The sequence below is a fragment of the Mytilus californianus genome, unplaced genomic scaffold (genome assembly GCF_021869535.1).
Source record: "Mytilus californianus isolate M0D057914Y unplaced genomic scaffold, xbMytCali1.0.p SCAF_8, whole genome shotgun sequence".
Taxonomy (NCBI): domain Eukaryota; kingdom Metazoa; phylum Mollusca; class Bivalvia; order Mytilida; family Mytilidae; genus Mytilus; species Mytilus californianus.
In genome coordinates this window covers 107,852,607-107,876,075 of record NW_026262734.1, presented here as the reverse complement: position 1 = coordinate 107,876,075, position 23,469 = coordinate 107,852,607, and the positions used below count along the sequence as shown (strand labels likewise).

Sequence of the window (23,469 nt, the reverse complement as noted above, 5' to 3'; positions counted from 1 at the left end):
GAAAGAGGAGTTTATGGTTTCCGCTGAGAAATCGTAACATTTATAATTCAATCGATGGATCCAGTTGAATATGTAAATACTGTATCTCTATAATACTATACTTTTATTTGGTTTTTTATTTGCAATGTTTTTCATTGACTCTATATGATAGGTACATATGAATGTTTGGGTACAGTTGCGATAGTTTGAGATGATTTTAGGAGGGAGCAAACATGTTTGACTCGTTTTATTAGTTGTTTTGAAATTTCATTAGTATTTCTTATATATGACTTACATGTTCTGTAATTTTTTTTTATGATTACAATGTTGTATTCCGTCTGTGAAACTAGAAACCATTTTGAAATTTTTGAAAATTTCTTTCTTTCGGGGCGGGGATGATATAATAATAATGAATGCAATATTTATAGAGCGCATTATATAATAACAACAATTACTCTAAGCGCTTCACATTTAAAAATAAATAAAATACAAAAATACATGAAACATAAAATACAAAGCATAAATGTATATTTAATTTTCGTCATTATTAAAGGTTGCTAGTTCACAGTTTGGTATCTGTATCAAACCAGAATTGGAAAGGGTCATTCCGGTTTGATAATTACTCTCTCTCTTATTTCTTGTCAGTGCGGGTAGCAGACGTTATTTTTATCGAGAGCAAAATATTACAAAAACACTTTTTCATTCGTGTTTATTTGTGTCCTTACCATATAAAAGTCTCCCAATGATACAGAACAATGTTAAAATAAGAAATTAATGTCCAGTTTCAAATAAATTTCACAATACAGCACACGGAGGTAAACATTACACCAAGGGGTGAACTGTTACATCTGTACGGACGCGCTCTTTAAATTCTCATAGTTTTCAATTCCCATAGTTGCTACGGATAACGGATATTATAGGGACGACATCTAGGTGAATACATGTTGTAACGGTTGGTAGTCGCTGTTATTGCTTAGGTTTGGACATGGCGTTGCCAGTTAATTTTCGACTTATGAGTTTCAATTTACTTTTGGTAAGACTATATATGTTTATATGATATCTTTTGTTTTAAATTACATAAATAGCAATGAAGTGAATGGGAAGTCTACATAAATAACAATGAAGTGAATGGGAAGTCTATTTCACTTTATTTTGAATATATTCAGCCAGTTCTTAATATCAGTATCTAAAATGCAGTTAATGACTTTGCTCATTGTTGAAGGCCGTACGGTGACCTATAGTTGTTAATTTTTATGTCATTTGGTCTCTTGTGAATAGTTGTCTCATTGACAATCATACCACATCTTCTTTTTTATATTAAATTTCCAAATACAATTTTGATTGTCTCTATGGTATCTTTCGCTTTTTTGAATAGACCTCACTAGACATTACCAACTTGAATACCAAAATTTTGTAAAAATACATAAGAGATGCTAATATTATTACATATTCGTTTATTCATAAAGCAGGCTGTCGGTATGCAATGGTGTCTCAAAATAACTGAAAAAGATTAGCAACATCTTTAAACTTCATGTTCTTCTATATTGATTATATCCGTTTTACTCTATAATGGAATGGTGGTGGCTATCTAGTAAAATTAAAGCGAAAACAATAGATGTGTTTCTTCATGCAAGAAAGTGAAAGGTTTTTTCTGTCAAGTTTTGAAGTCACTATTCAAAAATCTTACACAAAAAATGTATAAGTTAACCGTTATAAAAGGGAGGCTAAAGATACCAAAGGGACATTCAAACTCATAAGTCCAAAATAAACTGACAACGCAATGGCTAAAGAAGAAAAAGACCAACAGACAAACAATAGTACACAAAACACAACATAGAAAACTAAGACTGAGCAACTTGAACCCCAACAAAAATGGGGGTAATCTCAGGTGCAAATATCTGTGTAGCGGACGGTCACGAATATGCTTTATGTCCAATAGCCAGATCTTGTCCTCCTTTCTACAATTATTGACTTACCAGTGTTCCCTTGGTATCTTTCACCTCTCTTTTATCACTGTATGTTAAAGTCTTTTAAAGGTAAATATGGTGAATTATATAATAATGGCATCTTGTTATTGTATTTACTATTAGAATAAGGAGATGTGGTATGACTAGCCATTTTTTTTACAAATGAGTAATCACAAATAACACCTTTTATCAATCTTAGTGTGTCACAATTTTTCTCGTGATCATATTCCCTTTTATCATGAATCAGAATATATTTTGATCTACGGATAAAATGCTTGAAATAGTCTTATAGGAATTCAGTTTTAGATGTGCTAAAACTTTTCTGAGAAATCCGATTGTTAAAAATGAAAGAGTCTTATTATTTTAATTGTTGTAGTTGTTTTAATTTTTAAAAATCACTTTCTGCGAAGCATCATCTTTGATCTCCAAATCGTGCCATATTGGTTGTCCAAATGATACCAACTCACGCCATTTTCACCGCGAATATTGAAAATACCGTTAAGGTTGGACCACAAACATTCATTATACCACCATCCCGCTTTATATTTTGCAGCACAGTTAATGTGAAGACCATCGTAGTCCCTGTCTCTAGTACTGAACCTCCATCCATTATGATAAGTTAAACTATCACCTATAAAAATAAAATAAATATGCTTTCAAGCCCTTCATCCATTCAAAACAGTTGGTCGTGTTCGCGATATTAAAATATTGATCAGTGTCGAATCAGAAATATTTTACCTTCTTGAAATACCTTTAAATCTTTTTATGAAAATATATGATATTGTAAAGGATGTATCTTAATATTAAGGCAGCCATTTTCTCTGTCGTAGAATATTAAACTATACGAACTTTCAGTGCAAGTAATTTCTAAAAGATATAATGCAACAATGTTACGGTCGCACTCAAGAATTGTTTCACCTATACGACGTGACTGAACTCACAATAGACATGTATGTTTTTGAAGAAATTTAAACAAACAAAATAGTCTGCTATTCTCTATCCTAACATAACTGAGTTTAGATTCGCCTGATGGTTGCAGAATGGGAGACGCTTACCCTGTTGACTCATTCGGTTTTACTCCGTTTGGAATCAAGAGATTCCCTCATATTTCTTTTATTTAAGTGTGTCTATTTACAAGGACTGAAATTGACAGTTTATCTTTATCAATGGATATTGTTCTATAATGAACATTTTAATATATACGGAAAAATAAAGTGTACAAATGCTAAAACAGATCAACCCCTGTTGTAAAAAATTTGTTGGTAATAAAAATATATCATTCATAGACGAAATGTATCGATAGAAACATGTAAAGCGACATAAAAAACGAACATAGTTCAAATTAAACAAGCATTATGATCATTACATAACTAAACTGTGAGTACTTTGTTTTTATATGCCCTGTATCTATATACTATAATCCACCAACTCTATAACACTAATCTGATTCTTACCATAATCCTTACCAAACACAGTTTTGCTGCGGTCATTTTGTATTTGTATGTCATCCTACGATTTGTTTTTAAGAATAATTAATCTTACCTTCATGTAGCACCTTATCATCACTCTAAATCTTACTTTCACTCTTGTTTCGATTTGATATGATATGTTTCTCTATATGTAAGCAAGCATGGACATTATCAAAAATAGGCTAGAGTGAAAGGAATGAATAGCCATAGAAGAAATGATACAGAGACGAGTTTAGTGTGAGGAAGCAGCAATATTGATAAATATTATCACATCTGTCTATATATATATATATATACTTCTTATATAATTTTCGCCACTAGAAATAGATTAAGCTGCAACAACGATATGATTTAAAGTAAGGTAAGAAATGGCACTTTTTTTACGGTTTAATCGTCTGTTTCTCCAAATTTTCGAAAAGAGCAGTGTCCGATCTTTCTTTTATTGAGTGAGTTGAGTGACGCTTCAAAAAACAAATAGCTCGGTTTGTTATAATACCTCAACGATTAAAACCGATCACGCTTATCCAACTATTTCAAGGACTATTCGGCTTTTACACAGTGATTTCGACTCGTATTTTCGATATTTTCGTTTTTTTCTCTGCATTTGCAAGTTCAAAAGGGTATCATGCTTGGTATTGTTTTCACTACCTTCTCATTTCATATTTAGAAGTGTGTCTCTTTCTTTGTCAATGCGCGTCCTTAGTTTAGAACGCATGACGAATTTGAATTAATTTATGAAAAGTAACATTATATCTATTTTTTACACCATTGTTGTCTGTTTAATACCAAGACTCATATTTACTTTTAGTTAGATTAAGTAACTCCGACAAATATGTTAGTACTATTAGATTGGTATGTTGTTCCGTTTTCCTTTATCGGTGAACATCGATATACTACCTTTTTATTCTAATGTTGCTGTTACTGGCCCCGAAGTTATCGTCCTTTTGTGTTGTTTATATTCCAGAGTGAACAGTGTATTTCGTACTGTTTTCATACAGTCTCCACGTTTATTCATTGTATAGAATAGCAACAGAAAAAAGAGGCGAAACATACTGAAGGGACATAAAAAAAAAGAAAGAAAAACGACAAAGTCTATAATTCTTCAGAGTTTGATATAATTTGTCAAAGAGAAGTACATTCACTTATCTTATTCAGAAAACGAAGCAAGGTATTTTAATTTGCATTTATTGAAAAAAAAAATACATTATGATACCGATACTGAGTATAAAGTACATCGTACGATAAAACTGATGTTACAAACACACAAAAAATGGAGAAGATATACATTAGCAATGCTCATCCAAAGCAAACAATGAGTCCTAATACAGGTTTAAGATTAGAATTAATGTGATGGTAATGGCTAATATTATGGTTTTAAATTCAGATTAGTTCAAATTTGGGAAAAGAATAAAGGGATAAGGATTCTGTGGAAATGTACATAGGCACATTACATCTCTAGATTAATTCTAGCGAGACTATCGGAATCAACGCATCGATGGTTGAGAAGGTGGTAGTAGCTATTTATTTAAAAGAGTAGTTGTGTTGTAGCTGTGGTTTTCTCGAGACAACCGTAACATGTGATAAATGCATCGTAAAGAGATGAGAGATTGAATTATCGATTGGTTGATGTATAACGCAATTTTCATCACAATTGTCAATTTCGAGTCGGTCACTTTTTATAGTTTGAGGAAACCTGAGTACCCGGAGAGGAGCACCGACCTTCGGCAGAAAAACTGACAGCCCATGTATAATATGATGGAGTCGACTACAAATGCAACGTGCAGGATTCAAACTCACAACCGTGGTGTTGACCTACTAATGATACAGTAGTCAATCTACTTAGCCCACTCACCCCGTATAGAATAGAGATGAAAGGTTTGAACAAAGTTCCGAACAAATAATGTTTTTGATATTGTTTTACATCTCACCCCCTTTTTTTTTTATTAATTTTGTATTTACATTGTGTCATTGATCACATTTAATCGTTCAGTGTATGTTCACTTGTTTTTGTTAATATGTCTTTTGATTGAGTTAAGCCATTTCAATTGATATTTTATAGTGTGTCTTTCTATGTTGTGATGTTACACTATTATTTCAGGTTAGGGTGAAGGTTGGAGCCTGTTTAAACGTTTAAACCCGCTGCATTTGTTTGCACCTGTCCTAAGTCAGGAACCTGTTGTTCATAGATTGTCGTTAGTTTGTGCGGTTTATATGTGTTTCTCGTTTCTCGTTTTTTATATAGATTAGACCGTTGGTTTTCCTGTTTGAATGGTTTTACACTAGTCATTTTTGGAGCCCTTTATAGCTTGCTGTTCGGTGTGAGTCAAGGCTCTGTGTTGAAGGCCGTACTTTGACCTATAATGGTAGTATACCTTTACAAATTGTGACTTGGATGGAGAGTTGTCTCATCGGCACTCATACCACATCTTCTTATATCTAAATAAGTAGCTTTAAATTATTACTCCATGGAAACAAATTAAAAAACCAATTGAAATTAGTATCCGATCCAAAGCAACCTCTGGAAATAAAATACTTAGTATAACAAACAGACTTTTATCGACTTTTAAAGAAAGAAAAGAAATAGAAACTTTCTCCTTTGTTATAAAAGCATACCTTATGAATTATAATCGTCGCGTCCTCGCAGCGAATAATTTGTAATATTAACGGTACCATTTTTTCTGCACCAGATGTTGAATTACCAATTACAGGTGTATATTAAAGTTTTACAAAAAAAAAAAACAATATCGTCCCACTAGTTAACTTTACCAGCATTTCCACTGTAGCCACTGACTCTCAGTCTGTACTGTTGGTATGCGTTTTTCACCAAAAAGCTACTATATTTAGCATATCCCCGTTTTCTATTAAAGTTTATAACATCTATTCTTAATTCTGTATTCCCCATCGAAGTCAGTCTGTGAAGATTTGCATTTCCTAATAGATAAATAAATGTGCAAATACGTAAATAAAAATGACAAATATAGGTATACATATGATAATAGTAAAAACATACATGATATATAATCTAAACTGCTTCGCTACATGGAATTTCAAAAAATGTTTTGTCATCAGTAGTACTTGAAACCAAATCCTTGACATTCAATATCATCTAACTCTGAAAAAGCAATATACTTGAATTATCACCAAAAAGGACGCCATAACTAGTAATAAAAGACTTGTGAATCAGGAAAATTTTAACATTTTAGTTTTTTTACTTTACAATTTTTTTTTATCAGAATGAACATTGACTTGATAACATGACAGTATAAAAACACTGGCGAAGAGGGTATTGGTAACCTTGAGGTCTTATAGTTCACATGACGTAGTATAATGTAATTGTGAGGTACACATAGGCGGATCCTGGAGGGGGGGGGGGGGGGGGGGGGGCTGGGGGGCCCGGGCCCCCCCTTTTGTGGGAAAAATTTGGTTGATTATATAGGGAATCACTGAAGCATGACTGGAGCGGCCCCCCCCCCCCCCCCCCTTAGGTCAGGCAGTGCCCGACCACCCTTTATGTAAAGTTCTCGATCCGCCACTGGTACATTCTTAATCATCTAACCCAGCAACAAGTATGGTAAAATATAAATAAATAGCAGCGTTTAAATAAATCGATCTTGTCCAAAAGACAACATAACCAGTCAGAAGAATCCCACAGAAGAGACAAAAACAGATATACAAAAGAATGTCCAGAGTAAGAAAGAATATGCAAAGTCTTTTATGGACGAAACGCGCGTCTGGCGTACAAAATTTAAAACATGGTAGCTATGATGAATTCAACTAAATGTTCTTTGGAAAAAAAGTTAATCTTGTTGGATTCATTTGAGACAAGTTTAGACACTTTGATATCTACTATTTGTTTATTATTTATTTATTGACATATGCTTATTGATACTTTTTGTTAAAAAACAACAACAATGTGGACGTGCAAAAATATGATATTGCTTCATATTCTTCACTACAACAGGATTTATCCATGGAGAAAACCCGTTTTACTCTCTGTTTTAAACTTCTTTCGGTATCCTCAAAATTCTTAAGGCAGGAATTTCTACGGCAGATGTAAAAATACGTGAACAGAAAATAATTCGGAGTGTTGTCGAATCCGTTTAATACAGCTATTTTACTTTTTTACGAAAGGTACGAAAAAACGTAAAGGGAGCATCCATTACATTTCCACTATAAGACATAAAGTCTACGTAAAGGGAGCATGCATTACATTTCCACCATAACACATACATGTAGTCTACGTAAAGGGAGCATGCATTACATTTCCACTATAACACAAAGAGTCTACGTATATAAAGTGAGAATGCATTATATTTCCACTATAACACATAAATTCTACGTAAAGGGAGCATGCATTACATTTCCACTATAACGCAAAGAGTCTATGTAAAGGGAGCATGCATTACATTTCCACGATAACATATAGAATCTACATAAAGGGAGCATGCATTACATTTCCACGATAACACACAGAGTTTACATAAAGGAAGCATGCATTACATTTCCACAATAACACATGTATTCTACGTAAAGGGAGCATGCATTACATTTCCACGATAACATAAAGAGCCTACGTAAAGGGAGCATGCATTATATTTTCCACGATAACACATAGAGTCTACGTAACGGGAGCATGCATTAGATTTCCACGATAACAAATAGAGTCTACGTAAAGTGAGCATGAATTACATTTCTACGATAACACATAATGCCTACGTATAGGGAGCATGTATTACATTTCCACGATAACATATAGTGTCTATGTAAAAGGAGCATGCATTACATTTCCACTATAAGTTATAACACATTGAGTCTACGTAAAGGGAGCATGCATTACAGTTCCACGATAACACATAGAGTCTACGTAAAGGGAGTATGCATTACATTTCCACGATAACACATAGAGTTTACGTAAAGGTAGCATGCATTACATTACCACGATAACACATAGATTCTACGTAACGGAAGCATGCATTACATTTCCACGATAATATATAGAGTCTACGTTAAGGGAACATACATTACATTTCCACGATAACACATAGAGTCTACGTAAAGGTAGCATGCATTACATTTCCAGGATAACACATAGATTCTACGTAACGGAAGCATGCATAACATTTCCACGATAACATATAGAGTCTACGTTAAGGGAACATACATTACATTTCAACGATAACACATAGAGTCTACGTAAAGGTAGCATGCATTACATTTCAAGGATAACACATAGATTCTACGTAACGGGAGCATGCATCACATTTCCACGATAACATATAGAGTCTACGTTAAGGGAACATACATTTCATTTCCACGATAACACATAAAGTCTACGTAAAGGGAGCATGCATTACATTTCTACGATAACACATAGAGTCTATGTTTTCTCCGATTAAACATCTTCCTATTCTTAATCGAACTTATCTTTAAAAAATTAAGCATATCGCAAGTTAAACACGCTTTTGATATCTTAAATAAAGAAAAAGTTTCAAATACACTAAAGTCCGACACGTTACTTATGGTAACCACGATTACACACATTTGCGCTGGAAATGTTCAAGCAAGCGTTTCATCACTAACATTTTAATGAAATTATTGAAGTATGATACTGTAAATTTAACGACAAGATTCACAATTAAATTTATTTATTTATGAGTATGCTATCATCAAATTGTCAACATGGATCATCGAGATTTGCAAGACAAGGATGCTACAATTTTTTAAAAATTGATGTGAAATAAATCTAGGAAAAAATTATTTTGTAATGAAGTGACACTTGCAATCGCAGGAAACAAATGTGAAACGGAACAAAAACTATAGCCCCCCCCCCCCCTTTTTTTCACTTTTTAAGCTAAATGGTCGTTGCCTTCATATTCCACAAGATGATTCTGTTTTTAACAAGTAATATCTTCAGTTAATGCTAGATACGCAACTTATTTGGGGTCATTCTTTTAAACGTCGTTAATTTGTTTTAATCATATAATAATTGTGGACACAGTCAGTGGTGGATTGAGCATTTACAGAAGATGTTATCACGAGCGAACATGTGAAATCAAATGTCAATTCCATTGGGAGGGGGACAATTGATATGCACACACATACACACACCCGCACAAACAGCTTTTATTTAACTACTAATAATTAGATATAGGATACATGTCCACGAGACAATACCCTAGCAACAAATAGATGATCACCAACATCAATCCAAAAAAAGTTTAATATGAACGTTACGTAGTTCACAAACCAGTATGTAGTGGTAAAAAATCAGAAAAAAACACACAATTTAGTGTCAAAGAAAAAAAAAGTGTTCAGATAATTAAACTGTCTCTGTCTTTGACTTAGACCAAGGCAAAGATCTTAAATACGATGCTAGAAATATATCTGCTGAGTATGGACACTCGGGTGAGCCCCGTTCCTAAACCGCCCTTGAGCTCTAAATATAGTTCAATTAATTATAGATATTGTTTTGTTCATTTACATACACATTTAAACACCTAAATGCATATCAAGAAAATGAATCTACAATCTTGCACTATATATATTCTGGATTTAATAATGACAACTAAACGGTAAACAATAAAACATGCTTAGAAGATTGATAAATAGGTTGTTTAACGTTCAGTGGCAAATAATGCTCAGGACGAAAACGCTATTATACGCTGAAAGAACGATTCTATAATTTAGCCTTACTCGGGTGTATAGACACACCACAAGACGACTATGGGTATTATCCAAGGGGAGGCGGGGAATATCTGCAAGTTATTAAACTAGCCCCGGCATAATTTATCTTGAAGGTAATTTTCTTTTTCAATTTTACCATTTTTTTGTTGCAAATTTTTGAATTTAGGAAATATTTATTTTTTTATTTTATCTTATGTTTTGTGTGAGAGGGGAGCCCATTTATTTGCTTTAGATTTTCTTAGGCTAGTTAATGCAAAGTTGTAATTTTTTGGGGGGAAAGGGGGTGGGGTGGGGTTTGGGTTTAGCAAAATCTTCTAAGTTTAGGGAATTTTGCAGAGTAATCTCCGTCCCCCTTGTGGTATTATATTTCTACCTCTAGTACGACCCAAAATTCATATATCGCACGAAAATTCAAGTTTTACAAGTGCCGTTGCATGCTGTGTAATGATCTTTAATAGGCAAACATTGAGGCGAAGCACCATCGAAGTTCCATGACGCTTCAATTTAAATTAAATGAATATGTCATAATAAAGGATCCCTAAAACGAGTCTTACGTATGATTCGTCAAGCGTACGTACCGTACCTTTCGTCAAATTGTAAGAAAGCTCCAAAAGGCGAAGCGGGGACACATTATTTGTATTTCAATCAGCTGCTCTTTTTAATGATAGAATAAAGTCTAAATGACACTTACCTAACCAAAACTCATGCTTTACATCACCAAAGCCACCCTCATATTCAGACCATTTACGGTAAAAATCAACAGCTCCGTCTACTCGGCGTTGGAAAACCTACGATTTAAATTATATAAAACTTTACGTTAGCTATCAAAGTAATGAAGAAAGATATTTCATTTGAGAATCAACGTGAGAGAAAAGACATGGTTTAGAAACTTTGGCCATTTGTCATTTTTCTCTATAAACCTACATTTGAGCAGCACTACTTTCAATTGATTCCTAGTAATATTTTTTAAGGTTTAAAGATGTTCCTCATGATATATGTATCTCTTATCTTTTGTTAAAAGTTTTACAGATCTAGATGTCATAAACAATTGGACTGTTATGGAATGTATTTGTTACAGTTCACCATGGAGATATATTCCATATTTTGTAGCCTCAATTCAAACATCCATTCGTCGTCCACGGTTACAGAATACAACATTTCCATATTTCTTGTTGTCAATAGTAACAAGATATGTGCTACTAGTAAAACAGACACAGCTTACCAATCCGGTACTCGAGTTATTTCTTGTGTTTGTTGGGATTTGTTTTTTTCTGAATCTTTATCAATTTAACGTTTTTTTTTTATTGTAATTATTGTCTACGTCTTCTTTCGTTTTGCATTGTTTAACTCTTATATATAGTATGATGAAATGATAATTTACTAAATATATTTTTGTCACGATAAAGGAGTCTTTGTCCTCAAAAGTAATGAAACTATATATATCGTTATAATGTATATACCGTCCAACCGCCTCCGTCTGTTTTCATATCGCAATAAACCTTAAAGCTGGCACCACCATTTGGGTAGATTGTGTAAACACCATCTCCATAATGAGTTTTATCCAATACAGAGCAGTCCGTAGGTTTAAAATCTATCAATAAATAAACAGACTGTATCGATCACCACTTTTTATGTATAAAATTGATACAATGCAACAAAATTAGGTGTGTTGAATGGAAACTCTGTGGGCCAAAATTTTTAGAAATTGGTAAAGCAAAAGAGCATGATGAACCAAATGTGAACACATATACGAATGAATCAAAGCTGTTGTGGCATGTATTCAGAAGCGTATTCAAAATCTATACGATGTACAATGAACACACGGGTTTTTGACTCTTTCAAGACGCCAGAACTTATGGATGCTTTATTCCCTTTTCACGACAAATATGTTGTTGTTCTAACGAAAAAAACCTCAAATATTGTTTCTTTTTCATATGCGAAAATTAGTATTTGGAATGTCTCACTAAAAAATGGAAATCACAGCAAAACCTACATACATCCCTACATCATTTACAAAAGTGGAGATTTTTTGAAAATCCAAAATCCGAGATTCTGTCCTTTCTGTCCTTTGGTATTAACATTCGTCCTGAATATGCATGAAATATTTGCCACTGGACGTTAAGCAACCAACAATCAATCAATCATTGGTATTAACATAGAAAAGACGATGAAAATCTCCAACAGTGGATACTTAACTTTACGAAAATCCTAATATTGAACGAAATATATCCTGATAAACATATTTTTAAATTCTTACCACCATTCTTTTTACAGTAAAAGATAGCCTTCAGAAATATTGTGATGAAATTTTGCAGTAATAACAAAACTTTAATTTTTCAGCTCTTTCCACTGCTTTTCCTAATGCTCAATTGAAAGATCGACTACATGTGATTCTCACATCAAATACACCGAATAAATATTTTAGAAATATACAATACTGGATGTTCAGTCATTTTATTCACTTAACACAAGGTTTTTCTCCGTGGACAGACTAAAAAATAGGAACATTTTGGTATGAATGGCGATGAAATATCTGTCCAACAGAGACCAAATGACTTGGATATAAGCAACTTTAGGTCACTGTACGGCCTTTGACAATTATAAAAACCGATACTGTATAGTAAGCTATCAAAGGCTACGATAAGACAAATGTAAAACAATTCAAACGAGAAAACAATTATGAATTATCGAAAAACATAACTATAATTGTTAATTTCTGTGTCTTTTTATCTTTTGTGGAGAGGTGTCTCATTGGCAATCATACCACATCTTCTTATTTTTTCTGTCACTGGACATTAAGCCATTATAATCATATAATTCATCGATCGTTTTCTGTTGATGAGAAGGTGTAATACCACCAAATCATAATACGCCACATCCGAAAAAGGGTCGTAAATTTGACAGTTGTAGGAAATTTATCCTACATTTCATTGCAGTAAAAAAATTCTGAGTCATAAACATATATCTTGGATGTTTCAAAGCAACATTATTTTCTTATTTGGTGTTTCTATAGAATATTTAGAAAACTTGAGGTTACATGGTTACTAAAGCTTGTACACAGGAAAAAAAGGGGTGAAAATTTGATAGGTTAACTTCCAGTGATGGTTATTTTCTTATATGCAATGAAATGTTATGTGAATTTTTGTCTATAGTACTGGACAGGATAAAACTTTCCTCATGCCAAGTATTCCTTTATCTGAAAAAAAGATAAATTCTGCACATTTTTTTGAAAAGTGCAAATTTAACAAAGACTAATAGGGGGAAATCAATGGTGGTATTACACCATGCAGAAGGGAGGAATATTTTTACAATGTTTTTTTAAACAAGGGTTTCCTTTTTATCACGTCTTCCCTAAAACTATACGTCCTATTGGAATTGAAAACAATTAAAATTGTACATGGTATGCATGTGCATCGAACAAGATTTTGCAGTTACCCTTCAAAAATTTGTGGGGAGGAACACTATTGAATAACATGTAACAAGTAAAATACAGAACTCCAATGAAAATTCAAATCGGAAAGTCCCTTATCAAATGGCAAAATCAATAGCTCAAACACATCAAACAAATGGAAAAAAACAATAAACAACTGTCATATTCCTGACTTGGTACGGGCATTTCCTTATGTAGAAAATGATTTCGGGTAAGTACACTTCATTTAAACTTAGGGCAACACAATCATTGTGACGCATCTAAAATACAAATATATACAGCCAAAAAATAAAAAAAAAATATGGTGAATAACAAATAAACGCCATAACTGAATTAGCAATTTGAATTCATGACAGGTATAGTTCTTCTTCCAGTGGTCAACGTTACACGTTGTACACGTGTCATCGCCCATCAATATTACAAATCGTACATGTATATATAGCCTCGCCTTACTCGTAAACATATTTAATGCACTCATACTTCGCTTTCGTGCATTAAATAAATATTATGGTGTTTGGATGTATTAATACTTATCCACGCTTGCTATTTTTATTATTGCCCTTTGCTATGGTTTTACTTAGATTTCTTACAATCTCTGTTTTTACCCTGTGTTTCTTATATGTCTGTTTTGTTTTTCTTAAAACTTTACGTCGGGCCTTTTATAACAGTTTTTGTAAGAGTTCTTTTACAGCTTTGCCTATTATTTCTTATTCCGTAATTGTGATCCTTATTCAAAGTTACAACCTCCGGTCTTTTTTATTTTGCCTATACCCCTATTTAAATTATCATGATTTTATGTAATGGAAAGAAATTAAATAACAACCCAACTTCTAGGATATAGATTGTTAAACAAAAATGCACGTAATTTTCCCGTGCAATGCCAAAAAAATGACTTACCTGTTTTAGATTAACTTCACAAAATACTGTTAGGTCAACAGTGAACGGGAGAGCTTTTTCACTCTCTTTTTCCTGTGACATTGCCTGAAAAACTCAAAACCTTATATATGTGGTAACTTGAAACCATCGTAAGTGTGGTATTCAATATTTGGGACAGATGAGACGGGAATATTACAGAAGAAATCAAAAGCACCTTTAGCGATTTCGAATACCTAAAAAATTCAAAAGTTTGATATACCAACATTTAGATAAGCATAATCACAATCTAAAATTTATAAAATTTCAACCACTTGAAACCGTTCAGAAACAACCAGGACAATCACACAAGCAATTTGAAAAAATCCCGTGAAGTTCGCGAACTATTTTGGATAAAAAGACTTCAAACAGCTTATCCTCTCGGTTTCAATGACAAAATATTGGGACAAGGGAACATATCTAAAACTTCTATCGATGTCATTAATATTGTCGATAAACGACTAAGAAATAATAGATCTCATAGTAAACGCAAAAACCGTAATCAACGTATTAAACATCGTATAAATTATACACTTGCTGATCTGTTATCTATAATAAAAAATAATGGTAGACATCAAGTATTATGCAAACTGGGTCATATACCAATAAGTAAATTATATGCTATTTTTCAGGAGTGTGATAAAATTTCATTTTAGCCCGTTGTATGAATACACCCGTATTATTACAGCCTTTTGTCATTACAGTATATTTCCTAGTATCGATAAACCTGAAAATCATACACGACATTTTCTTAAATTAAAATATATAAATAGAGGTATTGATTTTATTAACTTATCTAGTATATTCAATGACTCTACCATCCATAGCCAAATATCTCCATATGTTAATACAGAACCACCTATTATTTCGTATTCTTATAAAAAAAAAACACAGCAGAAGTTTGATTTTTAGTTATACGTCAGTTACATCAGACGTCAATATAGAAAATAATGCTCCTTCCAGTTGAGACTGTGAAACACCTAGTTTTAGATATGTTCCCTATGGTCATGTCTTAACAGGAGACCTCAACATCGTCGAAGACCGTGAGGTCAAAACTTTTCTTAAGAAAGGACCTAAGTATCGTCCTCCATCTATAATAGATTGGAAACAGTGTCGTCAGGTCATTAAAAATGCTTTGTCTGCCTACTGTAAAAATTGGTGTAAACGTTAAAAATCTGATAAAAAATCTCTAGACAGTTATTTGAATAAAATTATGAATACTGTTGATATTCATATATCTCATTTTGAAAACAATTCTGAAATTAATAATAGAGTCCATGATATACCCATTTCTAAAATAAAAAATAAACTCCAAGTATTCGCAAAGCCGTTTGTGTTCGTACCGGCAGACAAAGCAGCCAATAATGTAGTGGTGGTGTGACGCATATACTACACGGAAGTTCTCCAAAACGAAATTATCAATTCGTCTACATTCCTCCACAGAGTGTCAAATTGTAAACAAGCATATCACTGCCCTACCCAGCTTAAAGCCTCTTCCTAACATTTAAAAGTCTTGACAATGTACTGGTTACCTAAATTACACAAACAACCATTTAAATTATACTTAATTTCCGCATCTAGTAAGGGTTCTACTACAAATCTGTCAGTGCTTCTAACTACCTCCCTTACTACTATCAAAGAACTTGTTATTAACTTGTGTAACAAAGCTTATGAAAAAAATTGTATTAATTATTTTTGGAGTGTTAAAAATTCTTTAGAGGTTTTAGATAAAATACGTGCTTTTGATGGTCCTTTTAATTCTGTTGACAGTTATGATTTCTCTACTCTTTACGCTACATTTCACCACAATCTTATCAAGAAAAAGTTTTTTATTTGTAACGAAAAAGGAAAGTACGCTAGATACACTTACTGAAAATGTGAAGATATGATTGAAGCTTTACATTTTTTCCTGGACAACATATATTTACGTTTCGGCGATAAAGTGTATCGACAGGTAGTAGGTAACTAACATACATATATAACTGACAAGAACGTAATCAATGCATCACTAGTAAATTATTAAGTCAGGGATTTCGTTACCATAAATTACTTAAAACTTTTACTAAATATTTTCATAGATACAAAGATTTGATTAGTAAATTTGGCTGTACCTGTAGAAAACTTATTATAAACGGTATTTCACATCCTAAATTTTACGGTAATATTGTACTAAAAGCGCGGAAATCATTATGTGATCCGTGTAAACTCATCGAACCTTTAAAGAAACTTATTAGTAAAGGTTATCTCACCAATGTTGTAATTAGATCTTTGAATATAGTTTACATTGGCACAAATATCGATTTTGTCATCAGCAATTTAAAACATAACTAAATTTGTATTCTTTTCAAACGGTTTTTTTATTTGGGATGTATAAATACACATCCACGTTCATTTTCTATATAGAGATTACTCTATCTATATTAAACATTATTCATATTTATTAAAAGGTTAACTCCTGTCTATCCTACTGCCTGTCGATACTTTTATTTTTGCATTGCACAAGTCATGTCTTCTTTGACTGTGCATGACGTTAAAACACTAAATCCCTGGGATGTGTTTTAGTTGATTTTAGTCTCTGATGCATGATTTTTTATTATTAATTGTTTTTGGCTTTTACTAGCTTTCAGTAATTGCGAGTACTCTCAAATCGTACTTTCGTGTTAATTTGACCTGTTGATACAATTTGTAATGCATTTTTGTTATTTAATGTTTACGATAAATTTTCACTTCTGTTCTCGTACTATGAACAACAAAATTATTTGTTTTGTAAAAAACATTTCCGTACTCCATGTATACTTTGCAACAAAATTATTTTTATTTACCTGTGTACGTTGTTTTATTTCTGATATTGTTTTACATCTAACCCCCTTGTTTTATTAATTTTGTATTTACATTGTGTCATAGATCAAATTTATTCGTTCAGTGTATGTTCACTTGTTTTTGTTAATATTTATTTTGATTGAGTTAAGCCATTTCAATTGATATTCTATAGTGTGTCTTTCTTTGTTGTGGTGTTACACTATTATTTCAGGTTAGGGTGAAGGTTGGCGCCCATTAAAACGTTAAAACCCGCTGCATTTGTTTGCACCTGTCCTATGTCAGGAACCTGATGTTCAGTGGTTGTCGTTTGTTGATGTGGTTCATAAGCGTTTCTCGTTTCTCGTGTTTTTTATATAGATTAGACCGTTGGTTTTCCTGTTTGAGTGGTTTTACACTAGTCATTTTTGGGGCCCTTTATAGCTTGTTGTTCAGTGTGAGCCAAGGCTCCGTATTGAAGGTCGTTCTTTGACCTATAATGGCTTGCTTTTACAAATTGTGACTTGGATGGAAAGTGGTCTCATTGGCACTCATACCACATCTTCTTATATCTATTTAAAATTGGAAATAAAATTGCAAGTTCTACCGAATCAGTCGGAAAAAAAAATTGGACAAAGTATCGTTTTCCTCTTCTTTTTTGAGATATAAAAAAGAAAAACACCTTTGCTTTTCTTTTTTTTTTTTATATTTCAAAAACGGAAATCGAAAGAAAAGTGTTTTTGGTACCAAGTTTAAACAAGAATATATATGCATTTGAAACCATGCCCCGCTTGCACCATCACATTTACATGCTATATGACCCGCTAAATCTAGGTAAAAACGCCTTATTTAGTATACAAATTAAATGTTTACTTCATAAAGAATATGTCTACCAACATACCTTAAACCAAAACTAAAAACTGATACAGGTCTAAAAGATGGACAGATGTACATACCGGTAAACATAATGCATATTTACTATCGTTGGCATGGAAAAGCAGAAACACTTTCGAAAAACAAATGAACGCGAATATGCACACACCATCCTATCAAAAATTATTGAAATGCTGCTTATCAAAACAAAATAGACTTTTTTAAAAAAGTTTAACCAGATATATCGCAAAACATTAAATTTATATTAATTGTGGACACGATAAAAAAAACAGGTAACCTCACCAAAAAATGCTGTGCGATAACAAATTCCTCCTTTGAATACAATGTGGAAGGAAAAAAAAATATGAAGGTAAGTGCAACTTATCTATCTGTTACATCTGATAAATCGTTCTTTGTTAAAAAAACACTATGATTCAAACAAAATATTCTATAAGCTGACATTATCAAGATGCTTGATTTCTTGATTGACAACCTATTTGTCACGTTTGGAGGAAGTGTTTTCAAAAAACAATCGGCATTCACACGAAAACCAACTGTGCTTCTCTTCTTGTCGACTTTATTCATATCAGGCTGACTTCATACAGGAACTTCTTAGGAAATAAGAAAAGAAAAAAGTAAAATCACAAAAATACTGAACTCCGAGGAAAATTCAAAAAGTCCCAAATCAAATGGCAAAATCAAAAGCTCAAACACATCAAACGAATGGATAACAACTGTCATATTCCTGACTTGGTTAGCAGTATCCTTAACCTCACGTTCCGCGATATAGATGATGTTCTCTCACTAAATAATTCAAAATTTGTTTACATTTTCTAGAAAATTTGATCAATGATATTACAATTTTTTTTATTTGATTAGGGACTTTTTTGAATTTTCCTCGGAGTTCAGTATTTTTGTGATTTTACTTTTTTGGTGACTAGGTTGAACGCATCTATCCCATCGAGATAAAGGATACAACAGATACTGTTAAGTCGGCCTCATATCTTGATTTGTATCTAGAAATTGACAATGATGGTCGGTTTAAAAAACTTTACGACAAAAGAGATTATTGCAGCTTCCCAATTGTGAACTTCCCATTTCTATATAGCAACATTCCAGCAACACATGCATACGGAGTATATATCTTCCAGTTGATACTATATTTCAGGTTCCTGTTGCTCAGTCTAGTTTTCTATGCTGTGTTTTATGTACTGTTGCTTGTTTTTTATTACTTTTTAGCCATGGCGTGGTCAGTTTATTTTCGACTTGTGAGTTTGAATGTCCCATTGGTATCTTTCGCCTCTCTTTTACAGTAATGAGATTGTGGTATTTTTAGATATATAAAAGTTTTAACTTAGATTTCTCTTTTGTTAACTAATTACACCTTTGTTGTAATGTAGCACCTCCCCCCTAAGCCCGCACCCGCACCCAAGCCCATCCCCTTCTTTATCCCCAAATTATTGTTTGGCATTTTTGTGCTTGCATTTTGTTTACATGTTCTAGAAAATTTGATCAATGATATTAATTTTTTTTTTACTTGACCAAGAAGGCAGAGTTAGACAGTTGTCGTGACAACTCCTTGAATTCAGTTTGATGCACTGGTTTAAGCTCCTGACATTCTTTGTCTTTCCTATTAAAAGGGGTCAAGTAGGATAGGGCAAAAACATTAAAAGCGTTTTGATAATGCACCCCTATTTAACATCTGTTAACTTCCTTCAAGATCCAATGACAAATTGAAAATCATGTTACAATGAATTATCAGGTAACGACCATATCATGGATTAACATCTCTGACATCTGGCCTATAATATATCTTGATTGGGCCTTGGAACATCAGAGCGCAGTCCATAGAGAAAACATGGAAATTGCCGACCCAAACTTGGGGTGGCAAATTTCTGTCTCGAAATCATAAATGAATCTTTCTATGTAGGTAAATCATACATTATTCGATTCCTTATTTATTTTACTCGACGAAGATGTAAATTTTATTAATAAACTAACCCCTTGTAGCATTAACGAAAGCTGCATTCCCTTAATTCAAGCTTTTTTTGGCTTCGTTCTTTTCGCTTTGAATAAACTGTAACATGATTGCGTTATTTCATTCCGTCCACATAGAATTTTGGTTGTTAATTTATGCATATGATCCCGGTGACCTGCATATATAAACAAGGTAAAGGTTTGTCTCTTCATCCAATCTATTCAATGTAAACGTAGCGCATGTCAACCTACGTGCATATATTAGCTCCTATGATAACAAGTACTATGAAGAAATGACGCGAGGTTGCAATATTTGTTCACAGTAAAAGTATGTCACTGCAAATAGTGGGTTGATGGAAATAAATCTTTAGTTTGTGCTACGGGAGTTTATTACGTGGATATATATATTCGAGGATTAAAATCAAAATAGAAATTTGACCTGTCAGCAAGGGCCCCGACGGTATATTTGTGTGAGGCACAGAAGTAAATAATTTATACTAATGCAAACACAGCAATGTATGTTTGTGGATTATCAATATTTCTTGGAATGTGTGGTACAAGCAGATACTTAATTAAACGCCTTATGAAATACTTATTCCCCTCTGAGATCTAATGTTTTAATCTAAAAGTCTATAATTTTTATTACTAGTGACATTTTCATAAACACGAACGCCTCAAAAAATTTATGATTTATAACAATAACTAAGTTTTTATCACTTTTTTTTCCAATTTCACAAAATCCTATTATGTTACTGAGAATCAATTTTATTGGACTCCTACCTATACTTTTGAAGTTTTTGCCTTTTCAAAACCTATTTCTGGAAATTTGTGACTTTTAAGCAAAAACTAAGGTTTTTTTTCCAAAATTAATGAGCCGAATTTCACCGATATAATACGCACATCTACATATCAGATGCACAAAAACAGTGCAAAATTTCATTGGCCTCTACCTATACATTTGGAGTGATTGCGTTAGAAAAAAATGCTGTCGGACAGGAGGACGGACGGACAGACAGACAGTCAGACAGACAGACAGACGGACAAAGTTGATAATAAAGGCCTCCCACATCCTCGATACGGGTCCCTCATAAGGAATCGAATTATATATCATTTATCTACTTGAAAGTAGGTCTATAACGATTTCGAGAAATAAACTTGCTAGACAAGTCGGGTTGGGAATTTCGATGTTTTCTATATGGACTGCGTCTAACGGAAGAACTCGTTTTTGTTTTTGTTTTTTTAAAATTATAACGAATAGCAGGCGGCAAAAGATTATTATACCTGATTGACCAAACATACCAATGAAAAGAAAATAGATGGTTCTCCGAACATTTTGAGTGCAAATTCATATAAAGTCTTCTTCTATAATAATAAAAAAAAAAGATCAAGTATGCTACATATACGTTGTCTGGAACTGTGAGGAAATGGTTAAATCTGTAAGTTTTCTCCTGGATAGCATCACTTCACGTTGCGGCAATACAGTTTTTCGGCAGGTTGCATTTTGAAATATTTCAATGAGCATAGTGTATGTATATCTGGTTAATTATTAAGTGAGGGATGTCATTACCACGCAAGATATATCACATCCTTATTTTCTTATTGACAACTTCATCATGATATCACAATTTTAGTGTTTTTGAGGAAATTGTAGGTTTTTAAACCACATTAAGAGAAAAATATTTGAGCATACATTACCTTGACAACGCCTTCCACCGTAATAAGATTTACAGGAACATGCACCATTCCTAGAACATGTCCCAGATGTTGACCCTTTGTGATGACACTGAATTCCAGTTAAACATCTTGTACTATCTGTACAATGAAAAGTACCAACACAACATTTTTTAAAACATTGTCTAGTTTCCTGACTACTTCCGGTACATTGTTTACCACTGCCTTGTTGTTTCACAGCTATATGTCTCAGGCGTTTATGTTCACCACCAGTCCCACAAGCTCTTGAACAGGATGACCATGCAGTTCAATCGCTCCATTTGCAATCTTGATGTAGTTTTATTTCACAATGGAGTCCAGTAAAGTTATCTTTACACGAGCATTGGCCAGAATTGTTATCACACGTGTTAGATATCGACCCGGTTCCATTACACCCACAAAGTGTGCATGATGATGTCACGTGTTCACAAGTAAAAAACTGAGAACCTTCACGTTTATAGCCTTGCTTGCATTTGTTTTCTATTTTCGTCGATTTAACTAAATGAAACTTTTCACATTTGACGTTCGAAGAATGTGCTATCAATGCACTGCATGAGGAATCGTTTACAAATTGTATCTGGTTTTTCAGTCGTTCGTCATAAAGTCTAACAACCGGAACAGTAGATTTACCTAACACGTAATTAACCATTAACAACACTGAGAAACCATGTGACTGTGCAATGTGGAATTTTCTCTATAGGGTGTTGATTTTGGTTTTGTAATTATCTGTACAAGCTTCAGCTTGATTCCGATTGATGACTGCAGTAGGAAGGGATTCTGGTTTAAACGGTGTCGTCAATTTGGCGATTGTTAAAGTATGCATCAATTTTAAAAAGAACCCTATGCAAGTTGACGACAACTCTTGATGAAACAGTCCTCTTATGAGTTGCTCCCTTAAATGATTGACACGTTAGGGCATCCATGGCTTGTTTAATATACAACTTCATAGCTAGATACGTGTTATAAAAGGGCCCAAGGTCTGCTATTGTTAAAATATTTTCCTTGATTTTATGATGGTTAAAGTTTTTGCACAATTTCAAATGCATGTGGAACACATTTTAATGATGTAGATAAATAGTTTGTAATTAATTGTCCATCAATAATTGGGTCTAGTTTAGGTACCAGCTTCAAAAGGGAGATAACTGATACTATATCTATTGCTGAATTTACCTGATTGTGCTTCTGGCAATGATGTCCATCATAATACTCGGGACAGATACAAATATCTTGTTTTGTCTTCGGAAGAAGGATGCAATTTCCATCGCCGCATTTAGCTTTACAAACATTCTTAGAGAAACATTCTTGCATAGCTTTAAAGAGATGTTTCCTGAACTCGTACATATCATTAGCCCATTCCTGTATATTTGCTATTGAACTTATGTTTGGTTTAGACAGTTTCTGGTAGACAACTGCAACTTGTTTAGCTTTGAAGAATTTTAAAAGTAAGTTCACGCCAAAATTTAACATTATCTGCTCGTCACACCCAGAAGAAGTCTTAACTTGATTGACAAGGGGTACATCCGAAAACCTTGTCCCGTCCAATGTTGTCCTCAGGATATGAGAATAGTCATCTGCAATGTCAAAATCATTCCTAAAGATTTCAGCTGTCCATTGTATCTTCTCTTTACATTCTGATGAACTAGTACACTTTAACGCGTCCATTTTCTCTAGA

At 33.2% G+C, this 23,469-nt stretch overlaps 1 protein-coding gene across 1 annotated transcript; it reads right to left on the bottom strand.

The window, feature by feature from the left end:
• Positions 1-2,145: 2,145 nt before the first annotated feature.
• LOC127712968 (fibrinogen-like protein A) lies at positions 2,146-22,446 on the bottom strand. Its single transcript, XM_052219551.1, has 6 exons — positions 22,428-22,446; positions 21,783-21,899; positions 11,560-11,690; positions 10,791-10,887; positions 6,182-6,346; positions 2,146-2,577 (listed from the first exon to the last, which is right to left on the bottom strand). Exons 1-6 carry the CDS (start codon positions 22,444-22,446, stop codon positions 2,342-2,344), a joined length of 765 nt encoding a protein of 254 aa, XP_052075511.1. The 3' UTR covers positions 2,146-2,341.
• Positions 22,447-23,469: the final 1,023 nt, after the last annotated feature.